Below are 21,987 nucleotides of genomic sequence, written 5' to 3' on the forward strand. Positions count from 1 at the left end.
ATGTAAGAACACAGTATTGATTCAGCCCTGGCTGTGTGTGAGGAAATCCCTGGGAGCATCCACCTTTGTCCTGACTTACCTGTCAGAACAGCACTGAAATATTGGCCTGAAACATCTGTCACTTTAGTTATTCATTGATCATCTGTGCTGGCTCCCTCACATCAAGCACAACAGTGAAGGGGAGAAGGGATGAAAGGGTGTAAGGTACCAGCTGCAGCTTTTCTGGTCCTGAAGGGTGCACTAAAGCCAGTTAGCTCTCAGATGCCCCACGGAGACTATCCACCCAGTGCAGGCAGCCAGGGAGTGTTACACCGATGCTCTGCTTGCTTCCCCCTTCCCTCATCCCCTCCACAGCCAGTGGGGCAAGTAGGACCTCAAAACACCACCTGGCATCAGGTAATGTGCTTGGGGAAATTCCTCACTGAGCTTGATATCTCGCTGTTGGACATTGTCAGGACTCTGGTTTCCCTGGGCAGGCTAAGAAGTGCATGCTCAGGCACCTGGGAAGGCTTTTGGGGCAGTCATTGACAAACCAAGGTCTCCCAACTTCTTCAGACACTTTCAGAGAATAGGTGAGATTGTATATCTGGATTTCAGTCCTTGCCTTTTAATCTTTGATAATAAGTAAGCACTGCTGTCTTTCTGTATAGGGAATAGGAAATACCTTCTGACAGAAGGTCGCTGGCAAAAACTGGTGTCCATTTTGATCTCTCTGAATGCTGTCACTGTTCTGAACTTCTGAACTGCTTTTTTTCACTCCGTGGAATTCTGAGGGTGTCTGATCTTGTAGATGCTTCTGCCACAGGCTGCATGCTCTCACATCTGTAAGGCCATGCCAAAGCAAGTGCACTAGATAGCCCTAGTTGCTCGCAGTCAGTGGGAAAAGCACAGCCTCCTCTGTAAGTATCGGTGTGGTAACACTGCTTGCATGAAGTGGGAAGGCACGGTCAGACTGGATATTGCAGAGGAGTGTTCAAGAAATTCAATGTGAAAATGGATTGGATCCAATTCCTTATTGCTTTGCTGTCTGTGGCCATGTAGAGAAATACCAGAGCATCCTTCCCTGCCAGCTAGTTGCACCCAGTCTGCTCGGATATAAAAGAGTAGTTGATGAAGTACAGGAGCATCCATCCTGTGGCTTACATAAGTAGTAAGGAAGGGTTCGATTCGGTGGGGTGAAGGGAAAAGCTCAAAGAGGACAGAAAACGGGCCGCTTGATCGCTCCAGAAATGACCCAGTGTGCTCTGCAAGAAAATTAATCCTGTAACGGGATCATCTCTTTCTTGTTATGTCTACAGCGTTATGGTGCCTTAATGACCCGGCTGTTTCCCCCCCCCCTTTTTTTTTTTTCCCCTAAAATTTCCTTGGTTTTTTCGCCTTTGCCCTCCTTCCCGCCGGCCCTTCCCTCCCCCCGCCCCGGGCTGGCAGCCGCGGAGCGGTGCGGCGAGCAGAAGCCGCCCTCCCCGCCGCCTCCCGCCTCCCCGGGCCGCCGGGGGTCAGTGTTGCTCCGCCGAAGGAAGGCGCGGGAGCACCGGGCCGCGCTGCCTGGGGAGCTCCCGGGCCACGGCGGCTCGGCGAGCAGCAAGGCCAGCCGAGAGCAGCAAGGCCTCGCCTCGGACGTTCAGGCACGCCGCAGTCGTGCTTCCGCGGAGGAACCCACCTGCCTCAGCTTCCCTGTCTAAAATGCAGAGCATCACCTGCCTCCCTCTTCTTTGTCCGCAGTGCCCAGAGGCCCTGGTGAGAGCCTTCAGCTGACTCGTCACTGACCAGATGGCAGAGACCCCTTTGCTATTGTTTGTAGTAATTACAGGAGAGAAGAGATAGCTAGAGCGAGCTGGGATCCGGCCAGCAAAGGGGATGCTGATGCTTCGCCTTCCCCCGGGGTCTGCGTGGCCAGGCGGGCGTGTGCTGTGCTGGCAGCCCACCTGGCCCTTGTCAGAGGCCATGCCCAGAGCTCTGCCAACTGTGCGGATCTGGTAGCTTGCGGGCCCACCAGTTCTGCTGCTTACATGGATGGGCACCAGCCGGCAAACCCTCCCTGAGTTTCATTTGCACTGGGATACGCACAGCCCCTCCGGAAACAGCCGGCTGTTACAGCTTGCCAGCAGGCAGGTCGCTGTGGGGTAAGCCCCGTGTGGGCACCCAGGGTAGGGCAGGCTGTGCTGGGCCCGATGGGGCTAATCCAGGTAGGTCCTGCACGAACACACCGCTCCTGCCCCTGCTAATATCCACGGGAATAAATTGAAAATCGGGCACGCATGGCTGGGCCAAGTCTTGCCTTGCCTGTTTCATTCACCAACTGCTTTTTCAAGCTTGGGAAGTTAAGCAAGGACCTTGCTTCAGAATCAGATCCCAGAGGGTCTATTGACCTGTGGCAGTTTGGTAGCGGAGAACCACAGAGCATTGGCATCCTTGAATAACACTGAGTAAGATCTATTCACCTACTTTATTTTCAAGTGTGTCTTTCACTCAATAATACAGAGCTTGGTGCAGAAACTCACTGAAGCTGGTATCTGTCATCTTCAGTCTCCTGGCCAGGCCCATGCTTTTCTACCTGGCTGCTTTGAAACACATAACATGCTTCCAGATGCAGAATGACCCCAAAGACAGGTCCCAGAAAGCAGCCTGCAGACCTCAGAGCACTAGCAAAGCGTAGGTGGTGCCCCATCTTCTCCTGGGATCTTGGCAGGCAGAGCCAGGCACACCTCCAGGCTCAGCTTCCTGCTGATTTTCAGCTTTCTCAGGCACTGAAGCAGTGGCACAGACCTGTCCTCACCTGAATAACCTGGGCTGAGACTCAGCTGATCTTCCTTTGTGTGTGTGGTGTGAAGGCATTGGTATCTGATCTAGTCAGCCAGAAAGAGATGCTTTTAGGGCACAGTTCATCTGATCTATTCTAGACATGTATCTGCTTTGCAATAAGTCACCCCCAAAGTGTCTCCTTCTCCCCAGTGACTACACAGGGAGCTTGCAGCAACTAGCTCTGACAAGGCGTGTGTGGGTGAAGCCCAGCGGGTGCCGAGCCTGTGTTCAGCCTTTCAGCTGGAGCCTTGCAAAGGCCTGTTGTGGTTGCGGGATCTCAGGCAACAGATCAACCCGGGTATGTGCAATATGCAGTTGTGGCTGCTTGCTGTTAAAATGGGATTTCCATTATGGTGTTGCAATCTGCATATCATAAAAAAAACCTAGCAGCTAGATTCATTGCTCAGAAGAAAAGAGAAGAAGGCTTGTTCCCTTTGTCTGACCCCCTTTCTCTGAGGAGGTCCAAGCCCCATCTCCTGCTCCTAGTGAGCAGTCACAAAGTGGCAGCCTCCTGGGCAGACATTCTCCATCTGTGCACCTGAAACTGTTCTCTTGGAGACTGTGAACAAATACAGTATCAGCACTTTTACATTCTTTGATATAAAAGAAGTTACATGGCCAGAAACTGAGACTTCTGATGTTTACTGCAAGTACTATAGATAATACCAATATGAAAGCAGAGCATCTATGCATTAGAAGTACATTAACTTCGGAGAAATCCACTAAAAAAACAGAAATATCATCACACATAAACTACTGGGGGAACTAGTCCCAGTCAGGAAAAGTGACCTGTGCTCTTTTGTAATTGCTCTTGAAACTTTCAAAGCAATGTTAATCCAAAGGTCTCAAAGCACTTCAGGGATGTGTAATAGGTGGAGACAGTAATCAAAAGCTGTGGCAGAATTCACACTGATTTTTGTAGACCTTAGATAAAATTAACAGGTACGGTGTAACAGGCAGCTGGAGGTCAGGAACTGTTGCCCCCAGCCACTCTGCTTGAACCACCAGATGCCTTTCTTCCCTTTCTAGTCTCAGCTTATCATCATCATCGCTCTAAAGTGAATGACACCACAGTTCATACCTTGTAACTGTATGCACAGAGGCTAACAGAGCTGTTGAAAACTAGAGAGGCTGTTTCCATCATCTACTCTGACTCTTTACAGCACACAGCAGCCATTCTTGACTTCTGAAGTCTTCAAATGATGGAAAAGCCTCACAGTCTTAGCTAATTGTTCCAATAATTAAATGCTTTTATTGTCTGGAGCCTGCACTTAATCCTTGCTCTCAGTCCATCTAGTGGCAGTTTTCAACACTGAATCACTGTTCTCAAAGACATTCTGAATGGCAAAAGCACGAAAGCTGGTTTAGCAATTAAATGAGGTTTCTAACATTTAAAGCTGTACTGCACAGTGTAAGTATTGTAATCTGTATTATATGAAACAACACGTTTCTTTTACATATATTCAAAGTATCTTTTCATATATTGCTTCATATAATATGCAATAAGTGTACATCTGGGTCAGTCAGTTCTGTCTTCTCTGCTTTTGCTTTACCAAAGACAGGCCAAAGAAATGGATGGTTGTGCTTCAGCTCAGTGAGACCTGAATTCATTCTTTATTTCTTCATGGGGAGGAAAGTCAATAGTACTAGGGGTGGCTGATAGGAAAATTGGGCTGCTTTTGCATAAAGCTGATGCTCTGATAAAGCCTTGTTATTCCTTGATTTTGTAGATCCCCAGCAAGGAAAGTAGTTTTGTGTATGGCCAAAATAAGGTCTTACAGTGAAGATCAGGATGCAGAATTATTTGGAGGTGGAGACCATATTGTTTCCCCATGTAGTAAGTTGCATGGGACTCCCAAGATGCCTCCTCTTGTCTGAACCTGCCCCCCAAAAGACTGAGTGCACCAGCTAAACTCACCTCCACTGCATGGAGGCATCCTGGTGGTATTAGCTCTTAGATCTGGCAGCTCTTAGACCTATGGTGCCTCTTTGTAGAGCTGTCAGTTGTCTGGAGGTTAGAGTATGTCAGCATCAGTACGAGGTTAGTTGCTTTTCATCCAGCAGTTGGCCAGCTGTGGGAGACTAAAGCACCGCAGTGTTGGCTGTGAAAATGTGTTTGCATACATGGATGCTCAGAGCATGCTGTAATACTGTGTTATGCTATTGTTGGGGTTTTTTTTGTCCTGAGAAGGAAGGCAAGAAGTTTGTGCGGTTCAGCAGCAGGAAGAGCGGTAAAGAAAGATGAGTTTTCATCCACCTCTTTCCAGGTTTCCTGGATGAAACTACAGCCTGTCTCTGCCTCCCCTTAAACAAACAAACAAAAAAAAACACCCACAAAAAAGTAGTTACCTCTAATCACAAAAGTGAATGAGAGGAATTGAGGAAGCAGAGTGGCTGCCCTAGAGAAATGCTCAGGAAAATAAACACAAAAGCCTGTATGTCTTCCTGTCATTAAAGCAATGCAGTTAACTTCTTCAGGTAACGAAGGTTTAACATCTGTAGGTGCCAGGCATGCCTGTGGCTAGCTTGGTGTCAGAGTGATAGAAAGATCCAGAGTTAACAGCAGTACTTCCAGTTACTGCAGAACTTCTCTATGTCACTGGAAAAACACCTCTCTAGAAATTGATTCTATTGTATTTATAGCAAATGAATGCAAACAATGGTGGGTTGGAGATCTGAATGTGTGACCAGCCCTGACAGTGCTGGAGGTTGGATAATGCTATAGCAACCACCACAGACACAGTAAACTGATAACATGTTCAGAGAGTATAAATCACTCTTTCCTATCTCTAGCACCGTGGTGTTCATGACACGCTGGGTTTCTGATTGCACAATGAAACGGCATTTGACTGAAGTTTGGTGTTTGTAAGGGAAGTTATTCCTGAGCCAAACTGCTCCTTTGAAGCGCAGCAAAGAGCCGCAGCACCATGATGGGTGGTTTTGTAAAGTGTAGGATCCCCTGTGAAATTACCCTGGGTCTCCCCATCCAGGTCCTCTGTTGTACGACAAAAAACAGTGTATGTGACAGATTGGATAAAATCTGCATTGACTGTCCCTGCTCAACCTAAACCAAGTTTAGGTCCTAAACCTAAAGAGTTTGCCACCTGGTATCAGTCCCTTGCTGCCAAAAAAACTTTTTGTAATTAGTAAAGAAAAGAAGCCAACAGTATTAAGTCATCATTTATAAACAAATTTCTTCAGATTAAAATGATTTTCTGAAATCTTGTAGGGTTTGCGTGTTTTATATCAGGTTCTTAGACATCACTTACGTTATACATGCCCACACTCAGGAAAGATTCACCCATGTGTTTATTGTCATTATTCTTTTGTGTGTGTTGCACTTGATTCTGTAAAACATTAAATACACCAGAGGAAATACCAAAGGTGGAGATATTGAATGTGCCTAATGCTACAAAAGATAAATAAGCTGATAGTGTTGACCTGACAGCCTGAAATACCGTAACAAACTGTGGGTTTTCTCCACTCCAAAACTGCTTTCAAGCCATGGTCTTTTCTACAGCAAGATGGGAGGGTAAGGAAGCAGTGAAATAAAGTACTGAATGAAAAGAAAATATTTTCAGCTGTTACCAGCAAGCTTTTCAACCCTAATGTGCTTTTCACCCATTCTGCTGCTCAGCAGGGAGAGGAGACCCCATTCACCAGTGAGAAAGCATGTCCATGTGTATGCTGCCCTCCCCAGATGTCGTCAGAGGATATGGCCATGCCAATCTGGAGGTGCAGAGCTCTTCCAGGAGGAGACTGCCAGCAGCTGTAGCCCAGGGCCAGTGGGCAGCAGATGCTTCTATCTGGGATTCTGCTTTTGTTTCCTCTTCCCCCCCCTTTCACATCCTCCCCTTCTCCTCCACTCTTACCTGCACCTGCCAAAGGTAAGTCCGGCTTCATCCTGCCTTTGGGTCCAGTTTACACAGCAGTGGGCACCTTATGTTTTCAGCTGTGATATGTATAGTGAAAAACACATATGTCAGCATCTGTTAATTCTTTGGCTGTTTGGAGCAGTGGTCATTTGGGCGGTGCCTTGGATACTTGTGCACCTTGCTTTAAGGCTGGCTTAACGTGAGAGAAGGTCAGTATCTGCTTTGGGGGGCTGGTGAGGACAATCCTCTGTCCTCAGACTCTTCTTTCTGCTTTTGTAACCTCAGCCCATCCTGTTCTGGTGTTTCTGATTGCCTTGCCCAGGGCTTGGCAGCGGGTTTTGTCCCTGCTGACGGCTTTTCCTCTTCTCTGAAGGCTCTTTTTTGCTTGGTGCCTCTGCTCTGTCTGTCCTTTGGCCACCATTGTCTGTGGTACTGGATGTTACCTGCACAGATGGTGCTGGCTGAAGGGGCTCACCACTCTTCTTCCACCTCCTGGCTCCTGAACGTGAGTTGAATTCGTACATTTTGCCAGTGACTTGCAAGGGAGAAAAGACAATGGATTTAAATCATTCCTGCTTTAGCAGGTTAAGACGTGGCAGTCCTCAGGATGGGGCTGAAATGCGGAATGTGAAGGACCTGGAAAATCAAATAATTTTGGGAAGAGAGCCCTGAGAGGGAAAGCCTCATTTCCATGCCAGCGTGGGGACCTGGGCATCATGGTGGCTGCTCAGAGATGCTACTCTATCAGTATAAAAACTGACCCTGCAGTTTGGGGAATAGAAATGTTCAAAATAGGACCTTGTAATCCTCTGGTTTTGGATAGAGGCTACCAGCTACCATGGGTTAACGTGGGCAGTGTAACAAACACATCCATAGTCCTTAGTTGTTAGGACTGAGTCTCCCAAAACTTATGCCTTTGGCCATGCTGGGAAAGGTCATTGTGTATGCCTGTGCCCGTTTTTTTCAAATAGAGTTACCTAGCTGATGTAGCAAAACCTCCTAGGAACACAATATGCTACATACATCTTCCAGACCATCTAGGTTGACCCAAGATTTGGAGATCTGGGATCCCAAATGAGTTTTGGCTGTATGCATTGTTTTGCCATTTGCATAAAACGCTTTCCTTCAGGCTTGCTGTGCACATAGTCATTAATAGAGTGAAATACTACATATTTTTCATTTGTGCAAGTACATGCTTCCCTCATATACATAAAATATTGCTAAATTTGGGTTGTTTAGCACACATGTCTACCTTCCCTTGTTAGAAAGATTTTTGTCCCTCTTCAGATTTTATGGGTAATTTCTACTTGTGCGTTAAAAGCAAGTATCCTCTCCTCCAGTTCATTTACTAACTAGAGATAGGTGGAAAAATTGCCATGCATCCAATGTGATTGCCTCACAGTCTAAATCGCTGTCTCTTGCTAAACAGGAGAGAATCAGGAGCTATAGTGGCACTTCTTGTAATTGAACATTATTAATACAAGACAAACAAAAGACCATTAAGGCCTGGGGAAAAAAGGTGGTTACGCGTTACTACGTGTTACAGTTTGTATCAGAATTAATAGTTTCTGACACATTAACACAATTTGAGCAATTAAAGATGAAACTGGATCTTTTTATATGTTATTTCTTTAAACTGCTTACAAGGCAGGCATGTTAAAGCATCCCAGATCAGGAAGCAGCTCCTGACCATCCCTCCTAACCATATGCAACAGATGATGTGCTGGGAATTATTAAATCTCATCTCCAAGGCTTGATCCTCTAGGGTTTGGGATGAGCCATGGAGGGGAAAGCAGAGGAGTGGGGAACACACACATCTGCTGACACCACAAAGCTGTGTTATAGTTTAATGTTTGTGTCAGGCATGACGCAAATGCTATGGCTCTGGGAGTCAGCTCAGATTGACTCAGATATCCTTAATACTGCTGTGGTCAGGTTTGCTGTAGGAAGGGAGCCACCAGCTGTCCTGCAAAAACACTGGGAAGTAATTCTTGTAGCCTAGGGAACATCCATGTTTAATATTTTACAAGTGTAATTATATAGGGAAAAGCAGGGACTTCAGAGCCCATCCCTCCAGATCTCTTTATAAATAGCAGGTGGTCTTGGACCCGGACCAAATTGGCCTCAAACAGCCTCATCGATGGGCTTAATTACACTGTAGAGTCCCATTTGTTCACCCAAATTCTACCAATGTCCCCATGCCTAGTGTTTCCTATTAGCTCACAGCATCTGACAGCTCCAAGCCAGCTAATAAGAAACACAAGGTAGAGGCACTTGGGTGGAAATTGGGCCAGATTAATCCAAGCCTTGAAACAAGCCTGCCTTCTTCTGGATAATTTTTAGACCTATTGTTTCAGACCTATTTTTGGATCTATTTGTTAAAGACCTATTTTGACTATCACATTTACCAGCCCTCCCCTGCATGCTGCAGCCCTAAGCTATTAGACGCAGGGCTGGGCACCCTAATGCCAGGCCAAGCACCACAGTGTGGGGCTTAGGCAGGGGATATGATTCAGGGGGATGAGGTATGGCAGATCAATGCTTAGAAAAAAACAAATCTGTAACGAACCCTGCTGCTCCAGAGCACAGTGGCCATTGCTTGGGGAAGGGGGCAAGCGCTACACCTCCTGGATCATCCTGGTTTTCACAGCTTTTGCCTTGATTTCACTTTTCCCAGCTGGTTAATCAGATATGCTCAGAGTTAGCACATCTGGGGCCTGGTGTCATGCTCAGCAGCTGATGCCACCACAACTCTTTGTAAAAGTAAATGGTCTTCCCTTTCCCCTCCAACAAGTGATGCTTGAGCCTTAGGTAAACAGCAGCAATGCACTGTTGCTGCAGGGAGGAGGTTTGGGCAGGAGCAAGTAACTCACCCACCTGCCCTGCATCCAGAGAGAGGTTTAAGAGATTAAGTCAGTACATCTGCTGCTAGGTTAACCTGCTGGCCACTCCCCAGATGTGAGAAGGGTGAAACTATGTAGCTATGACAGCACCAGAGCAGTAGGCTTGTAGCAAATTCCTCCTCCCCTCCCACCTTCCTATACCAGATCCATACACTCAGATTTAGCAGAGTAGTAGTGAATAATCTGGCCATCGGATGTGTGCTTTCAAGGGCCATAAGTATATTCTACCATTAGAAATGTTACTAGGGCACTGTCTTGATTTTCACTATCTGTGAAATATATCTCCCATTCTCCTTGGAAACAGCAAACCTGAAATATGAAAAGCAAATGTTGAGCCATATTTAAATCAACTAATCCAGTTTGTTTCCAGCCAAATATTCATATCCAGTGTTAATTGCTTTTTATTACCTGGGTCTCTGGCTTCTCCATCAAAGACAGTGTTTAGCTTTGCCATTGTCTGTGAAGAGAGACAAAATGTGAAATGAATCCTGTGAATTAGTTAAGTAAATAGGAGGAGCAGTGACTTGGAAACCAAGACCCACATGGATGGAGGTGGATTTGTATGACCTGCACATTGCATTCCTGTAGGCTGGGTTTAATAAAAAACTGGCAACAAAAGCCATTTGTGGTGTAGGGTGTTGCCACTAGATGTTCAAAGCAGAATTAATAAGGTCTGACATGCTAAATGCCTCCACGTGTGTAACGACAAGAGTGTCACCTCCACCCACAGGAGGCTTGGGAATCCTCTTTCTGAAGAACCTGGGGAGGGACAGGACATTAATGAAAGTACCTTGCAGCCTTTATTCTATTATGGCTATGAAAAATGAAGAAGCCCCAATATCTAGGAAAAAAGAAACATCTATTGCAGTGTAAGTAACTATGGCATTTTGCTGCAAACAGCTTAACAAGACCAAACTCTACAGCTTGGGTACACTTGTGCACTTACTGGTTGCACTCAGGCGGGTCAGGGTTAGCTGCACAGGTCAGTGGTGTCTCAGCAAAACAACATTGCCGTCAGTGAAGCTGGGGCATTTGTCATCCTGCCTGTGTGGCTGCAACGAGTCTTGTCACTGCTCCAGGTTCAGCCTTTCTGGCCTCCCACATACAGGGCTGCCAGAGGGGCTGGAGAATTCGGCACTTGGAAGCAAAGGGGCCACAGAAGGGGGGGAGCACCTCTCACACCCAGTGTTGCCTCCAAATACAAAGGCCAATTGGGGCACTGAAGTGTTTTGCATTTGGGGACAATCCTTTTTTCCTTGCCTATCATTTTTATATTCTCTTTGGAAAACAGACACCTTTCATAGAAAGGGTCCTACCATCATATTGCATGATAGGGCTGGACAAAACTGGGTTTTGTTTTGAGGCCAGCAGTACTTACCACAACCACTTCTTTCTTAGGTTTCTTCTTTTCTACAGAAAGGAAAACACACATTGTAAAGAATCAGATTTTTCTGACAGTGACTATAGACACTAAAGCCAAGATTTCCTAAAAAAAAAATAGACATTCTTGATACTCAACTTCTGAGACATCTCAAATGAGCCTTATTTCTTTTCAAAGGTTGATCCTTCATCCTAACTGAAAAGCAAACTCCTTCATAGTATTTCAGAGTAAGAATCCACAGTTGCCAATGACTAATCAAAAGTTTACCCATGAAAAGTCTTATTCCTTTGGTAGTGAATAAAAAAAAAAAGGCTTCTTTATAAATTTCCCTTTCTTAACAATATGAACATATACAGAAATTCACCTTTGGGGATATTTGAACTACAAATGTGGATTTTTTTCCCTGAATGTTTGTAGTGGCAAAGCTTGTGCACTCAAACATGCGCTTGGAGACAAAACAGGGAAGTGCTGCAGATCCAGTCAAGTAAAATTCTGAAAAACAGTTTGGTTATGTGTGAATTTACCACACTATTAACTCATCCCACATGCAAACAAATACAGCAGCAGTGCCACGGGCATCTCAACAGCACGGATTTGTGGATGATACCCAAATAGTTGCTATGACTTCTTCTTGCTCAGTCCTTGCCAATTTGTTTAATGGCCTTTCTTTGGAGAACTGTATGCCTGGACACCAAGGGGCTTTGCAACCAGGCGTGCAGTACTCTAAAGTGCTGCAGATGGGTCTCAACCTGAGCACTGATAGGAGACCTGTTCTGTCTGGCCTTTGCTGCCCAGCATTTGGGAACCAGTTTTTCAGAAAGCACCAAGCATCCATTTTTTTGCAAACCAGCCAATGCTGAAATGTCTCAAATCAGGCAACCAAGAGAACAGCTAATTTTGTTGGGTTTTGTTAGTCATGTGGTTTTTTTCAAGCTGAGAGATACCAGTTAAGGAGGAGTATAAAAGCAGGGTCTTACTGAGCCCATATAAGCTATGCTTACTGGCAGAAAGATAATGGGACTAAAAGGAACAAGATTGTTTAAAAAAAAACACTTTTTTTTTTTTAATGTGCAACTTATACCCCTGCTAAGTTATACAAACCCCTTTAAAAGCACCAACACTTTAAATCTTCAAGTACCTGAAGTAATGGTATCAAGGGAGCAAATGCAGAGATCAGAGAAAAGGCAATTAGAGTGGAAAGGACTCTTGAAGGTGCTGTAGAGGGATGGCATTATTTTTTAACAGATAGCATATGAATTGCATGTGAAAACCACAGTAATTCTTTAGCATCCATGCCAGATACCAGACTACTATGAATTTGGTTTTTACCTAATAGTTAAAAGATTTGAAGAGCAAAAGGACCATGAAATCACTTAGGCAGGCCTCCCATACTCAGCCAGGGTTCGTTAATCTCAGTACTCTTGTACTGGGTCAAATTTATTGGTCTAGAGATGGATTTACAAATTTTACACTGAATTGTAAACAAGGTCTTGTAGTAAAGTATTAAAATATAGAAAAAGAGACACGCACCTGGAGCATTTATCCTGTAATGAAAAAAAGATTAAGAGCGTAGTTAACAAATGTCGTACTTTTGCCTACATAAAAATACTATGCTTTCTTGTCTTTCTTTTGGCAAGAAGGATGTGTTTCCTTGAGTTCTGGGATTTGCTTGGTTTGTTTGGTTTTTGGTTTTGCTTTCACTGAAGGCTTGCATCATTTAATGCTGCTCGCAAACAGGAAAACAGCCCTGAGCACTACTCTAACATCGCTCCAAGACGGGATGGTACTAAAGAAAATAATGTCATATTGACAATAGCATGATGCTTTTATCCTTCTTATCTTTAAGATAAAGATAATATATTTATTAATTTTCTTATTATAGATAGCTATTATTTTATATTCTCTATCTATTATATATTATTCTATATATAGTTATATATATTATTCTTTATTGTTATATATTATTATGTAATCTGGAAAAAAATATTTTAAAATATTGTCCTCTTGTTCTGTCCTTGGAGGAAGGTCAATATTTTGGATCTGATGTGCTCAGATAATACATTTTAAAATATTTGAAAGGTTGTAAATATTTTTGAAAATACAGAAATTGCTTTTTAATGGGACAGCCTAGCTCCTAATGAATCACTTGCCCCGTTAATAAATAATAACAATAGCCAAGCTATATCCTGCTAGATTCTTTTGTAATTTTATCACAAATTACTAAATTCCTTGCACACACCATTTGAATTATAATCACAATCATATATTACGTCTTTATATTTACTATAATTCCTAAATTTATGCCCAAATCCTGAGAATATTTATAGGAATCCTTTTTTTTTTTTAATCCCAGTCCACTTAAAGAGCTGTTTGGTTTTTTTTTTGTGAAGTAAAAATTCATTTTAAAGGCAGTCTGGCTCTAGCCCACTGTGAAGGCAGCCATCAGGGATCTCTGCTTCTTCCCACAATGAACCAGAGCTGGCCCCAGGTGCTTCCGTGGCTTTTGCCAAGCATGAGCTCTTAGAGGTACTGCGAAGCTTTATGGGCCAGAGCTGTGCAATGGTCTTGGGTAAAACTCCAGGAAATCTGCAGAAGTTTTGCCAGAACAGAATTTGGCACGAGCACCAAGGTTTGGAAAGGACTCTGGGATCTATAGCTGAGAGGGAGGAAAATGCATCCAGTAACTACCTAGATGGGAGCTCCCTTGGAGGAGAAGCCAAATACAAACCAACAACATTTGTATTTTTCGTCAGCACACTCAGGCACAGACTCTGATTGTGCCTCACAAGCATAGCTGCCTTTAGAGGTCATAACTGTTAATTCCACTATTATCTTCCGCTAATGCTAATATTAATAAATCCATGAAAAAAATGCCATGGACATTATTCCTTGATTTCATATTGTTAACTCTAAATATCACTCTAGCTGGTAATAGCATTTACTACAGTGAAGGGCATACCGCTATAAAATATTCAAAGCATAGATTTTATTACAGCTGAAAGGCCTGAGTTCTCTCTGTCTTTGACAGGTGTTGCTGGGTAATTCCCCAGTGTGACATTTGGGAGGACTCACAGAGGTGCACCGTCTGCTTTGCCTGCCAGTGGGCAGCTGGTGCGGACCCACGTCGCCAGCAGGAAGCCCAGGTAGCCCAGCAGTCCGAGGAGCAGCAAACTGCCAAGGGTGACGACAAACGGCACGTACCACGCCGAGTCAGAGTAGAGGTTTTCTGTTTTCATCACAACAGTGAAGCCAGGCTTTTAAAACAAGATAGGAGAAGTTCCTCAAGGCTGCATATTTTTAAGGTTACTGGCACCAACGGCACCTTTCATCTGGCTGAACTTCTGCACTGAAGCATCTGGCCCAAGCTTGCCCCAGGGTTCTGCAGATGATGGGCAGAGGGAGATAGTATCTGCTGGAGACAGTATTCATCCCATGTACCTGCTGACCGCCGAGGCAGCTTGGATGACTGAAATGAACCACCAAGCTCCTGGGGCAGTCAAAGGCAGGTGAAATGGAGCCCACCCACGGTGCAAAAAGGAGATTCCATATTATGTTTCAATGACTTATATTAAAAGAGGCATGCCATGGTGGGGTTTAAAAGCCTCAGGTTGCTGGAGAAGCTGTGAGCATGCTGTTGGAGGGTAAGCAAGTTCAGGGAATACTGCCATTACCAAGATAATGGTTTCTTGTTACCTAAGGCAAAACTGGAAGTAGGTCATCTTCACTGCAGTGATCATTTGGCCCCTTCATAAGAGGAGCTGAACCCCAAGGAATTGAGTTATTGTATAAAAATAAATGAAAGTCCTTTTTTTTTTCCTGTGACTTGTTCCATAAGGGAAAACTACACTTCCTGAGCAGTTGCAATCTCCCACATCTTCCCAAGTGCCAGGAGACACGGCTCTGAGCTGTCACAGCACTTGGTGCTAGCAGCTCATTCATTAAGGTCCCATCATGAAACTGTCCTCACACGGATCAGAAATTACTTGTCTGCTCTACCTGGGTCATTACCTAGTGTGGTTCTATTAGTTTTGATCATCTACTGAAGTTTTTATTTAATTTTCAGTAAGATATTTGTAATCATATTGTGTATGAAATTTAGTAGGGTATCTATTTCTTTCCTGTTTAAGGATACCTTTAAAATAATTTATTTAGCCTTGCAATAAAGGTACATCCAATCATTAGAGAAATTCTCAGATAATCTCAAGATCACCACCACCACTCCACCCTCACTGGGACTGAAGTCACAAGTGACTTTTTGCAATGGTGCTTATTTCCTACACTTCCAGCCTTCCAGCATCTGAGTCGTCAAGTTGCTGCACTGAACGCATGTAAGGAGTAGTGATGGGAGAAGTTGCTGTAATGGAATTGCTCTTCTGGAAAACAGACTGAAAGTGGAAGGCTGATATCTCTGGAGAGGCAAATTTAGCACTGTGGTATGTGGTCTAGACTGTTTGCATGTGTGGTAAAGCATGGGAAAGAAATACAGAATAAGTTTTGTTATTCAGCTTAACTTTTCATTTCCACATCAAGTAGGGGAGGAGAAGGCTGTGAGAAAACCATTTATTCCTTCCCAACAGAGCATTAAATAATAACAGGGTTATTAATCAGTCTGCAAGTTTGGATTTAAGCTTTTTCACAGCAAAGCATCCAGATTTGCATGTGCTGTTTGCAGGATCCCCTGGTTCTGGCTTAGTTACCAGTAGTACCTAGCAGCTCTTTTACCCCTTCACCATCATCCTCATATTTTCATTCCTGCACATTAGAGAGAAAAGGGTAATGCCATCTGCAGGAAGGCAGAAAAATGGATGGACTCTAGATGACAGAAAGATGGTGCAGCAAGGAAGGAAGGCAGCAACTAGCACAAGGATGAGGACACAGTGGTCCATACCCTTAGGCTGTGCTGCTACTGCAGGCAGAGAGAAAGCAAACTCCCCTAACATCCCGCCCCAGCTTGATGGAAATCAGCTCCAAAATGAAAACCAGTGAGCCAGAGCTTTCTGGGGATGGCTGTGCAGAGGAGTAGACTATATTGCTGGGACACAGACCTGCATCTCTGCAGGTGCCAGATCCCATTCCAGCTGCTGAAAGCTGTGCAGGCTTCCCTGCCTCAGCTATGGACCACCATGTGGGCAGGGAGCTCAGAAGAGACCCATCCCACCCCTCAGACTTTGCTGTCTGAAACTTTCTGAAACCTCAGTGACACTCTGAGGCCGTGTACAACCGCTTCATTTCATGACAGGCTGCTCAAAGTTTTACATGAGGGTAACCTCAGGGATGGAAAAAAGCCCCTTCCAAGTGATGAGGATTTCTTGTCATTATTGTTGTTGCCTATTTCAACTCTGGTAGCCACAGATTACTGTGTCCCACTGCTAAAGAAGCACATAAAAGTGCAAGGCAGCTGGGGAAGTGAATAGCTATGAATAAAAAAAGAGGCAGTGCAAAATGCATGAGGCAATTTTAAGGTTCTGGGCAAAGGTTAACCCCTGCTCTTTCCTTTATTAATAAGCTGCCAAAATCTTTAACTTTCCAGTTACATGGTAATGGCAGCATGCCTGGTCCTTTGGCTACTTGCCCTTTTTGTTTTAGAAACTAAAACACAAAACATATGCTATGACTCTCTACCTGGGACAAATCTTTCATGATGCTGAGCATATCAACCACCTTTGGCTTCAGTGTAAGAGCACAGGGCTCAGCACTTCCCAGGACTGGACCCACTGCAGGTTTTTGCTTCCCTTTTGCATACATCAACGCTCTTTTCTTCACTCCTATGGAAAGTAGCCCATGAAACAGTCAGAGAAGTGGACATAAATTTCAGTGAACTTACTGTTGTTGGAACGACAGTAGTTGGGTTTGGGATAACTCTGATGCTTAAAGACAATGTTCCAGTTTTAATTAGGTGTATAGCTTTGTCCCTGGCAGATAGTAAATTGTCATCTGTTATATAGACACGCAGTCTGTAAATCCAGTTTGTATCAAGTCCACTTTCATAGTCAAACCTCGATGCAAGAATCAGCCGAGATGTGTTGGAGCCGGCACTTGGTGAAAAGGTGAAATGATTGTTCACATTGCCTGCAAGCAGTAGCAAAAAACCAAAACAATGCAAAAAAAAAAAAAAAAAAGGAATAAAAGAGAAAAGCATTCCTACATTAAAATAAATGGTTGGAACAAGCAAGAAGATCAGTTTCTGTTGAGACCTTGTTATGGAGCAATATACACCTGTGCCGTGAAATATCATTGATAAGAACAGATCCTTGATCTTCCTGATATCATATAAAATCAGATAAAACAATATAGTCATAAAAACCTTAAAATATGGAATAAAACCTTCTATGGGGACACAGCTGAGAGGAGGCTGTGAAAACACTTCAGAGCCATAGGGCACACAAGAGGTCACCCGAATGAAATGTCCTTACATCCTGCCAACTGCAGACCAGCCAACTGCATGGCACAACTTACTCCATACAGCAAAACCCTTAAGCCTTCACCCTGGTCAGCCCATACGGAGGGCCTGCTGGACAAAGTCCCAGGTCCCTCAGCAATGCCCAGGATCTCTTTGGGAATGTACTGCTTGGCATAGACCAAAATCATGCCAGCAACGAAACTTAATGCTTCAGCAGCATGGGCCAATACTGGACCTGTGGCCAGACCCTGATTTACTGATGCAAACACAGGAGTCATATGGGCTCATGTGTAAATACCACTGCTGCAGAGGTCCTCTGCAGTGTTAAGGGGCTTCAATAGGACAGAGGTTCTCTCTTTTTATGCTAACAGCTTTTTACTAGCACCTGGACAATCTGCTCCCTCCTTCTTAGCAGTTGCCTCAGCACAAAAAAAGAAATTGCCCCAAGAGAGTGCCTTCTTCTTTTTGTGAAGCTGAGCATCATCCCATACCACAGCAGTTCTCCGAGTAGATGCCGTTGATTACTAGGTTCAAACACACAGTCTTAAAATGGGGGTTTAATGCATTCTGCATGGGCTTAGGACATGCACTTTGCCCAGTTGTTTTGAACAGTGTACCAGCAAGTAAAGGTGAGGTATGTAGAGTAACAGAGCCCACCATCCTTTCTCAAGATTTACTTAGCTGTAATTGCGAGTGAAATTTGACCCTGCATATCATTCCAGCTCATTCTTCTGAAGTCCTTCGCAATTATGCAATTAATTGCCAATTAATTAACATGGTAGGCAATGCCGTCTTGCGAGGGAATGGTTCTAGGTGGTAGCACCAGTAGCCAATTTGTGGAGAAACATCTCTTTTGATAAGCAGGAAAGTAATGATGTGCAAAACTTGTGGATCACAAATAGCCCTCCGTGAGATGTAGCACACAAACTGTGAAAGACTTTTATTTATGAGTCAAAGCAAACCATCAGCATTCACTAATTTTTGCAATGCTCCCAGCTCACACACCGTGACATAGTACCTTCATTAATGAAGTAACGGAAAGACCTGGGATCAGAATCACGATCTTGACATTCAATCCTGAAGCCATTAACATTGGTCCCAACAGCTAAGCTGACTGGGATTTGAAACGAATAGAAATTGGGTGAACAAACTGGTTCTTCATCATTTACTTCCAAAACATTGACAGTTACCTGAAAGAAAAGAGCAATAGCAAGCTGAAGCTCCTCCACTGTGCTGAGCCAGAATTTTGTTAACTTCAGAAACTGTTTGGCTTTGCCCATTTTGCTCTTTTGATCAACAGCAGTTGAAGAGCAATGAACCTCTCTTCCCATTTAGTTTCTACCAGAAAACGTCTGTGATCATTTGACCTTAAATTCTTCTTGTGATCAGCACTTTTCTGGGAACAGGTTCCTTAACCTGAACCATCTTCCAAAACCACAGGGGTTTTGATCTGATGTGTCTGGCTATTTGAATTACCTGAACTGTGTCATAGTAAGAATAAGAAATAATAATAGTACTACGTATTCATTAAACGTTGTTTCAAACCTCTCAAATTGGTTCATAGTCATTAGTTAGGCTTCTTAACATATTTAATAATAATTCACAGCATGGTCCATGGAAGGAAAGAGGACTTCTTATAGACTGGTTGTTCCCAGTGAGAGATAAATGTTGGTATTGGCCTTCTGCCTGGCTGGGAGCACCGCAGGTAGCACCAGATGCGCTTAATGTCAGCTGGGATTGCTGGCTGAGAGAAAAAGGTTACCCTTCTCAAAGCTCCTTCCTCTAATGTCTGTTAGTCTTTAACATACAAGAGATAAACTTGTCATCATTACAAGATCCTGATGCTAAATTTTCCTTAATCATCACCTTGAAATATTATAGGTGATAATGAAATTAAGTACCTCCCACCTAGCATCTCCAGTCATGAGGGAGAAGTCATGAAAAGGAATAAAAAGGAGTTTGTATGGGAAGGACACTGGAATTCTTTGAAAGAAGTGACTGTAAAATACCTTTGTGGATATACTGTCTATATTTTTTCTTCTGAATAAAATAGGTCTGGGCAGCAAACCTGCGCAATACCCTACTGTTTAATGTTATCATGCTCCCTGGCAGGCTCTTGGCTCCAGACAGATAGCACCATTTGGGTCAAAACTAGATCATGGTCAGGGGAAGGCACATGTAAAGGCCCATCCCCAGTAGGCCATGTGGACGCAACTGTACTGGTTGGACCTTCTGATATCATTCCAAGAGGCTGCCCAAGCCCTCATCCCATCCCCAAGGTATGCAGCGTATCTCCTCTGTCCCAGCCCACAAAAACACATTTCTGATGGACTGCAACATGATTCTTGCATTATTCTGGGCACTTTGCAGTGAAAAAACATCACATACAAAATCAAAATTATGTTTGAGGACCAAGGGGCACTACACAAGATCCAAAGAGGACTTGGCACTAAGCATGGCTAATTAGGTTGTGCTACCTGGCCTCAAGACCCTTTCATTTTTCCATTTTCCAGTACATGTGTAGCCAAAAAGAATATCTTAAATTGTCTAGGGCACAGAAAAAAAATTCACTGCCCGTGTGAAATAAGAAGAAAAGACTGAGAAACAAAACCCACAGAGTTAAAAATACAAAAATATTACTGTAATTCCTTTTTGTAAGAAATAAAGCAAGACTGAGTGAACACCACCTCTTTCATCTGACTGATATACAGCCCTGTGCAGGGGTAGACTTGCCTTTTACAGACCAAAATGCTTTGCCTGCTCTTCTTGTCAGGAAGAAGAGAGAAAAATGTAGATAAAGGGGGAGAAGTAGAGTGAATTTACTCACAGATGTTGTTGCAGTCTTCTCTTGGTCTGAGGCCTGCACTGCGAAAATGTGTTTCTGAGTTGTTTCATAGTCTAATCGAGCTAAAATCTTCACATCTCCTTTGGTTGGGCTGATCCAGAAGATATTTGTATAATCCCTGGTGCCTCCTCCAGCTACAATGGAATAAGTGATGACACTGGGCGGCCAGTCCTTGTCTCTGGCATTCACTCTTCCAATGCTGGATCCGACTGAGACACAGAAATTCCATATTTAATTACCATTTTAAGGAAAAATAAGTACAGAATACTTGTTCCAACCAAAACTTGATGAAACTGAACTAAAGATTTGTTTTAAGAGTTTTTCACCCCCAGAAAAGTAAAGCAAAGGTGTTAGAAATACTAGTTCACCATGCTGTGCTATGGCTCCCCCATGTATGGGCTTGCCTGCTAGCAATAAATACCAAAACACAAAGAGTCTGTAGAGAACCACAACAAGTGCTCTGGTGGTGAGGGCCACCCTGAGCCCTGCAGAGACGCGCACAAACTGCTGCTTTGTGGCAGCCCGAGCACTGGCTTGGTTGGAGGAACAAGACTCTGCTTTGAAAAGCAATTGCTGCTGTTCCTTCCAAGGTGTTTGAAAGGCGGTTTGAATTACCTTTGTGCTGAGCATTTATGAAGCAAACTACAAATGACTGTGCTGTAAACTATGGGAATGAAGATGGGACTGTGCACACCCATCTCTGCAGACATTGATTCAATGCTAAATGCATGCACAAGACCCGGGGATATACAGGATGAATAGTGCACATGCACTGAGTAAGACAGAAGGAGGATGTAAATGAAGGGCTGGCTTTTTTTTTTCTTTCCTCACCCTGTGAACTCCAGCCCTGCTGCAAACTGTTGGGTCCTGTTTGGTACAGCAATAGCAAGCACCCTGTTAATGTCAACTCAGCTCAAAATAAAAGGCAGTCTTGAGTTGAAAAAAACATTTCTCTTGATAGTCTCAGTATCCAGGAAAGTTCTGTAGCTGACACAGAGAGGTTTACAGACATATCCGTGTCACAGATGGGTTTCAAGTATTATATTTCTAAGGTACACATCAGTGGTGTGAGGAAATACACACAGAATAGGAAATGCCACAAAATTTGCTGCATTGTACCCACTGGGAAACAGTGTAGGAACCCAAGCTTCATCCATGCACCATAGAAATAAAGGTTGGGCAAGAACAACAGGCCGCTGAGCAATGTAAGGTGCTGGTACGAACACCTGAAGGTTGAGGTCCACTGATGTGCTTCCTTGTCCCCCCTTAGCCCTCCTTGCTTTCCTGGTAGTTTGGCTCCCTCAGGAGCCAGGGCTGCCAGCGACCCTGTGCCTGGCAGACCCCCAGGAGCCAGCCCTGACCCAAGCCTCCACAGTCTCTTCAGCTCCCTCCCAGGCCGTGCTGCAGCTTCACCGTACTCAGCAGTGGCTGAAAACGGCTTCTCCACAGGGCAGGCAGGAGTGATTTTTGCAGACCTGTGCACCTGGGCAGGGTCATCCTGACCAGAAAAGGAAGAAAACAGATTGCTGCAGGCGAGGGCTGGAAATTTGAGCTTGCTCCTTTGCCCATGGCAAGGGAGAGGAGGTTGTGGGCAGGCTGGTAGGGCTGCTTGAAGCATGTCTTTCCCTCCCTCAAGCCCCTGCTTCCTGGCTTAAGCAAATGGACATAGAAGCACCATAGAGCCCACAGTGCTGCTGGCCATAGCCACAGCTGCCTTTGCCTGTGCTTTGAGCTTGCCCTTGCCAGAATAAGTTGATGAATTCAAGCAGGTGCTAGATTAT

The 21,987-nt window shown here is 44.3% G+C and overlaps 1 protein-coding gene across 1 annotated transcript in view; it reads right to left on the bottom strand.

Annotated features, from left to right (window-relative positions):
* Window positions 1–6,791: 6,791 nt before the first annotated feature.
* The window catches only part of CDHR3 (cadherin related family member 3), a 39,807-nt gene continuing 24,611 nt past the window's right edge, over window positions 6,792–21,987 (bottom strand). Inside the window, 9 exon segments of the mRNA XM_075081389.1 lie at window positions 6,792–7,030; window positions 7,033–7,212; window positions 9,989–10,037; window positions 10,959–10,990; window positions 12,492–12,505; window positions 14,034–14,215; window positions 16,786–17,030; window positions 18,380–18,551; window positions 20,189–20,415. Coding sequence (XP_074937490.1) covers window positions 6,888–7,030; window positions 7,033–7,212; window positions 9,989–10,037; window positions 10,959–10,990; window positions 12,492–12,505; window positions 14,034–14,215; window positions 16,786–17,030; window positions 18,380–18,551; window positions 20,189–20,415 — 1,244 coding nt within the window. The 3' untranslated portion in view covers window positions 6,792–6,887.

The sequence above is a fragment of the Phalacrocorax aristotelis genome, chromosome 1 (genome assembly GCF_949628215.1).
Source record: "Phalacrocorax aristotelis chromosome 1, bGulAri2.1, whole genome shotgun sequence".
Classification (NCBI taxonomy): Eukaryota; Metazoa; Chordata; class Aves; order Suliformes; family Phalacrocoracidae; genus Phalacrocorax; species Phalacrocorax aristotelis.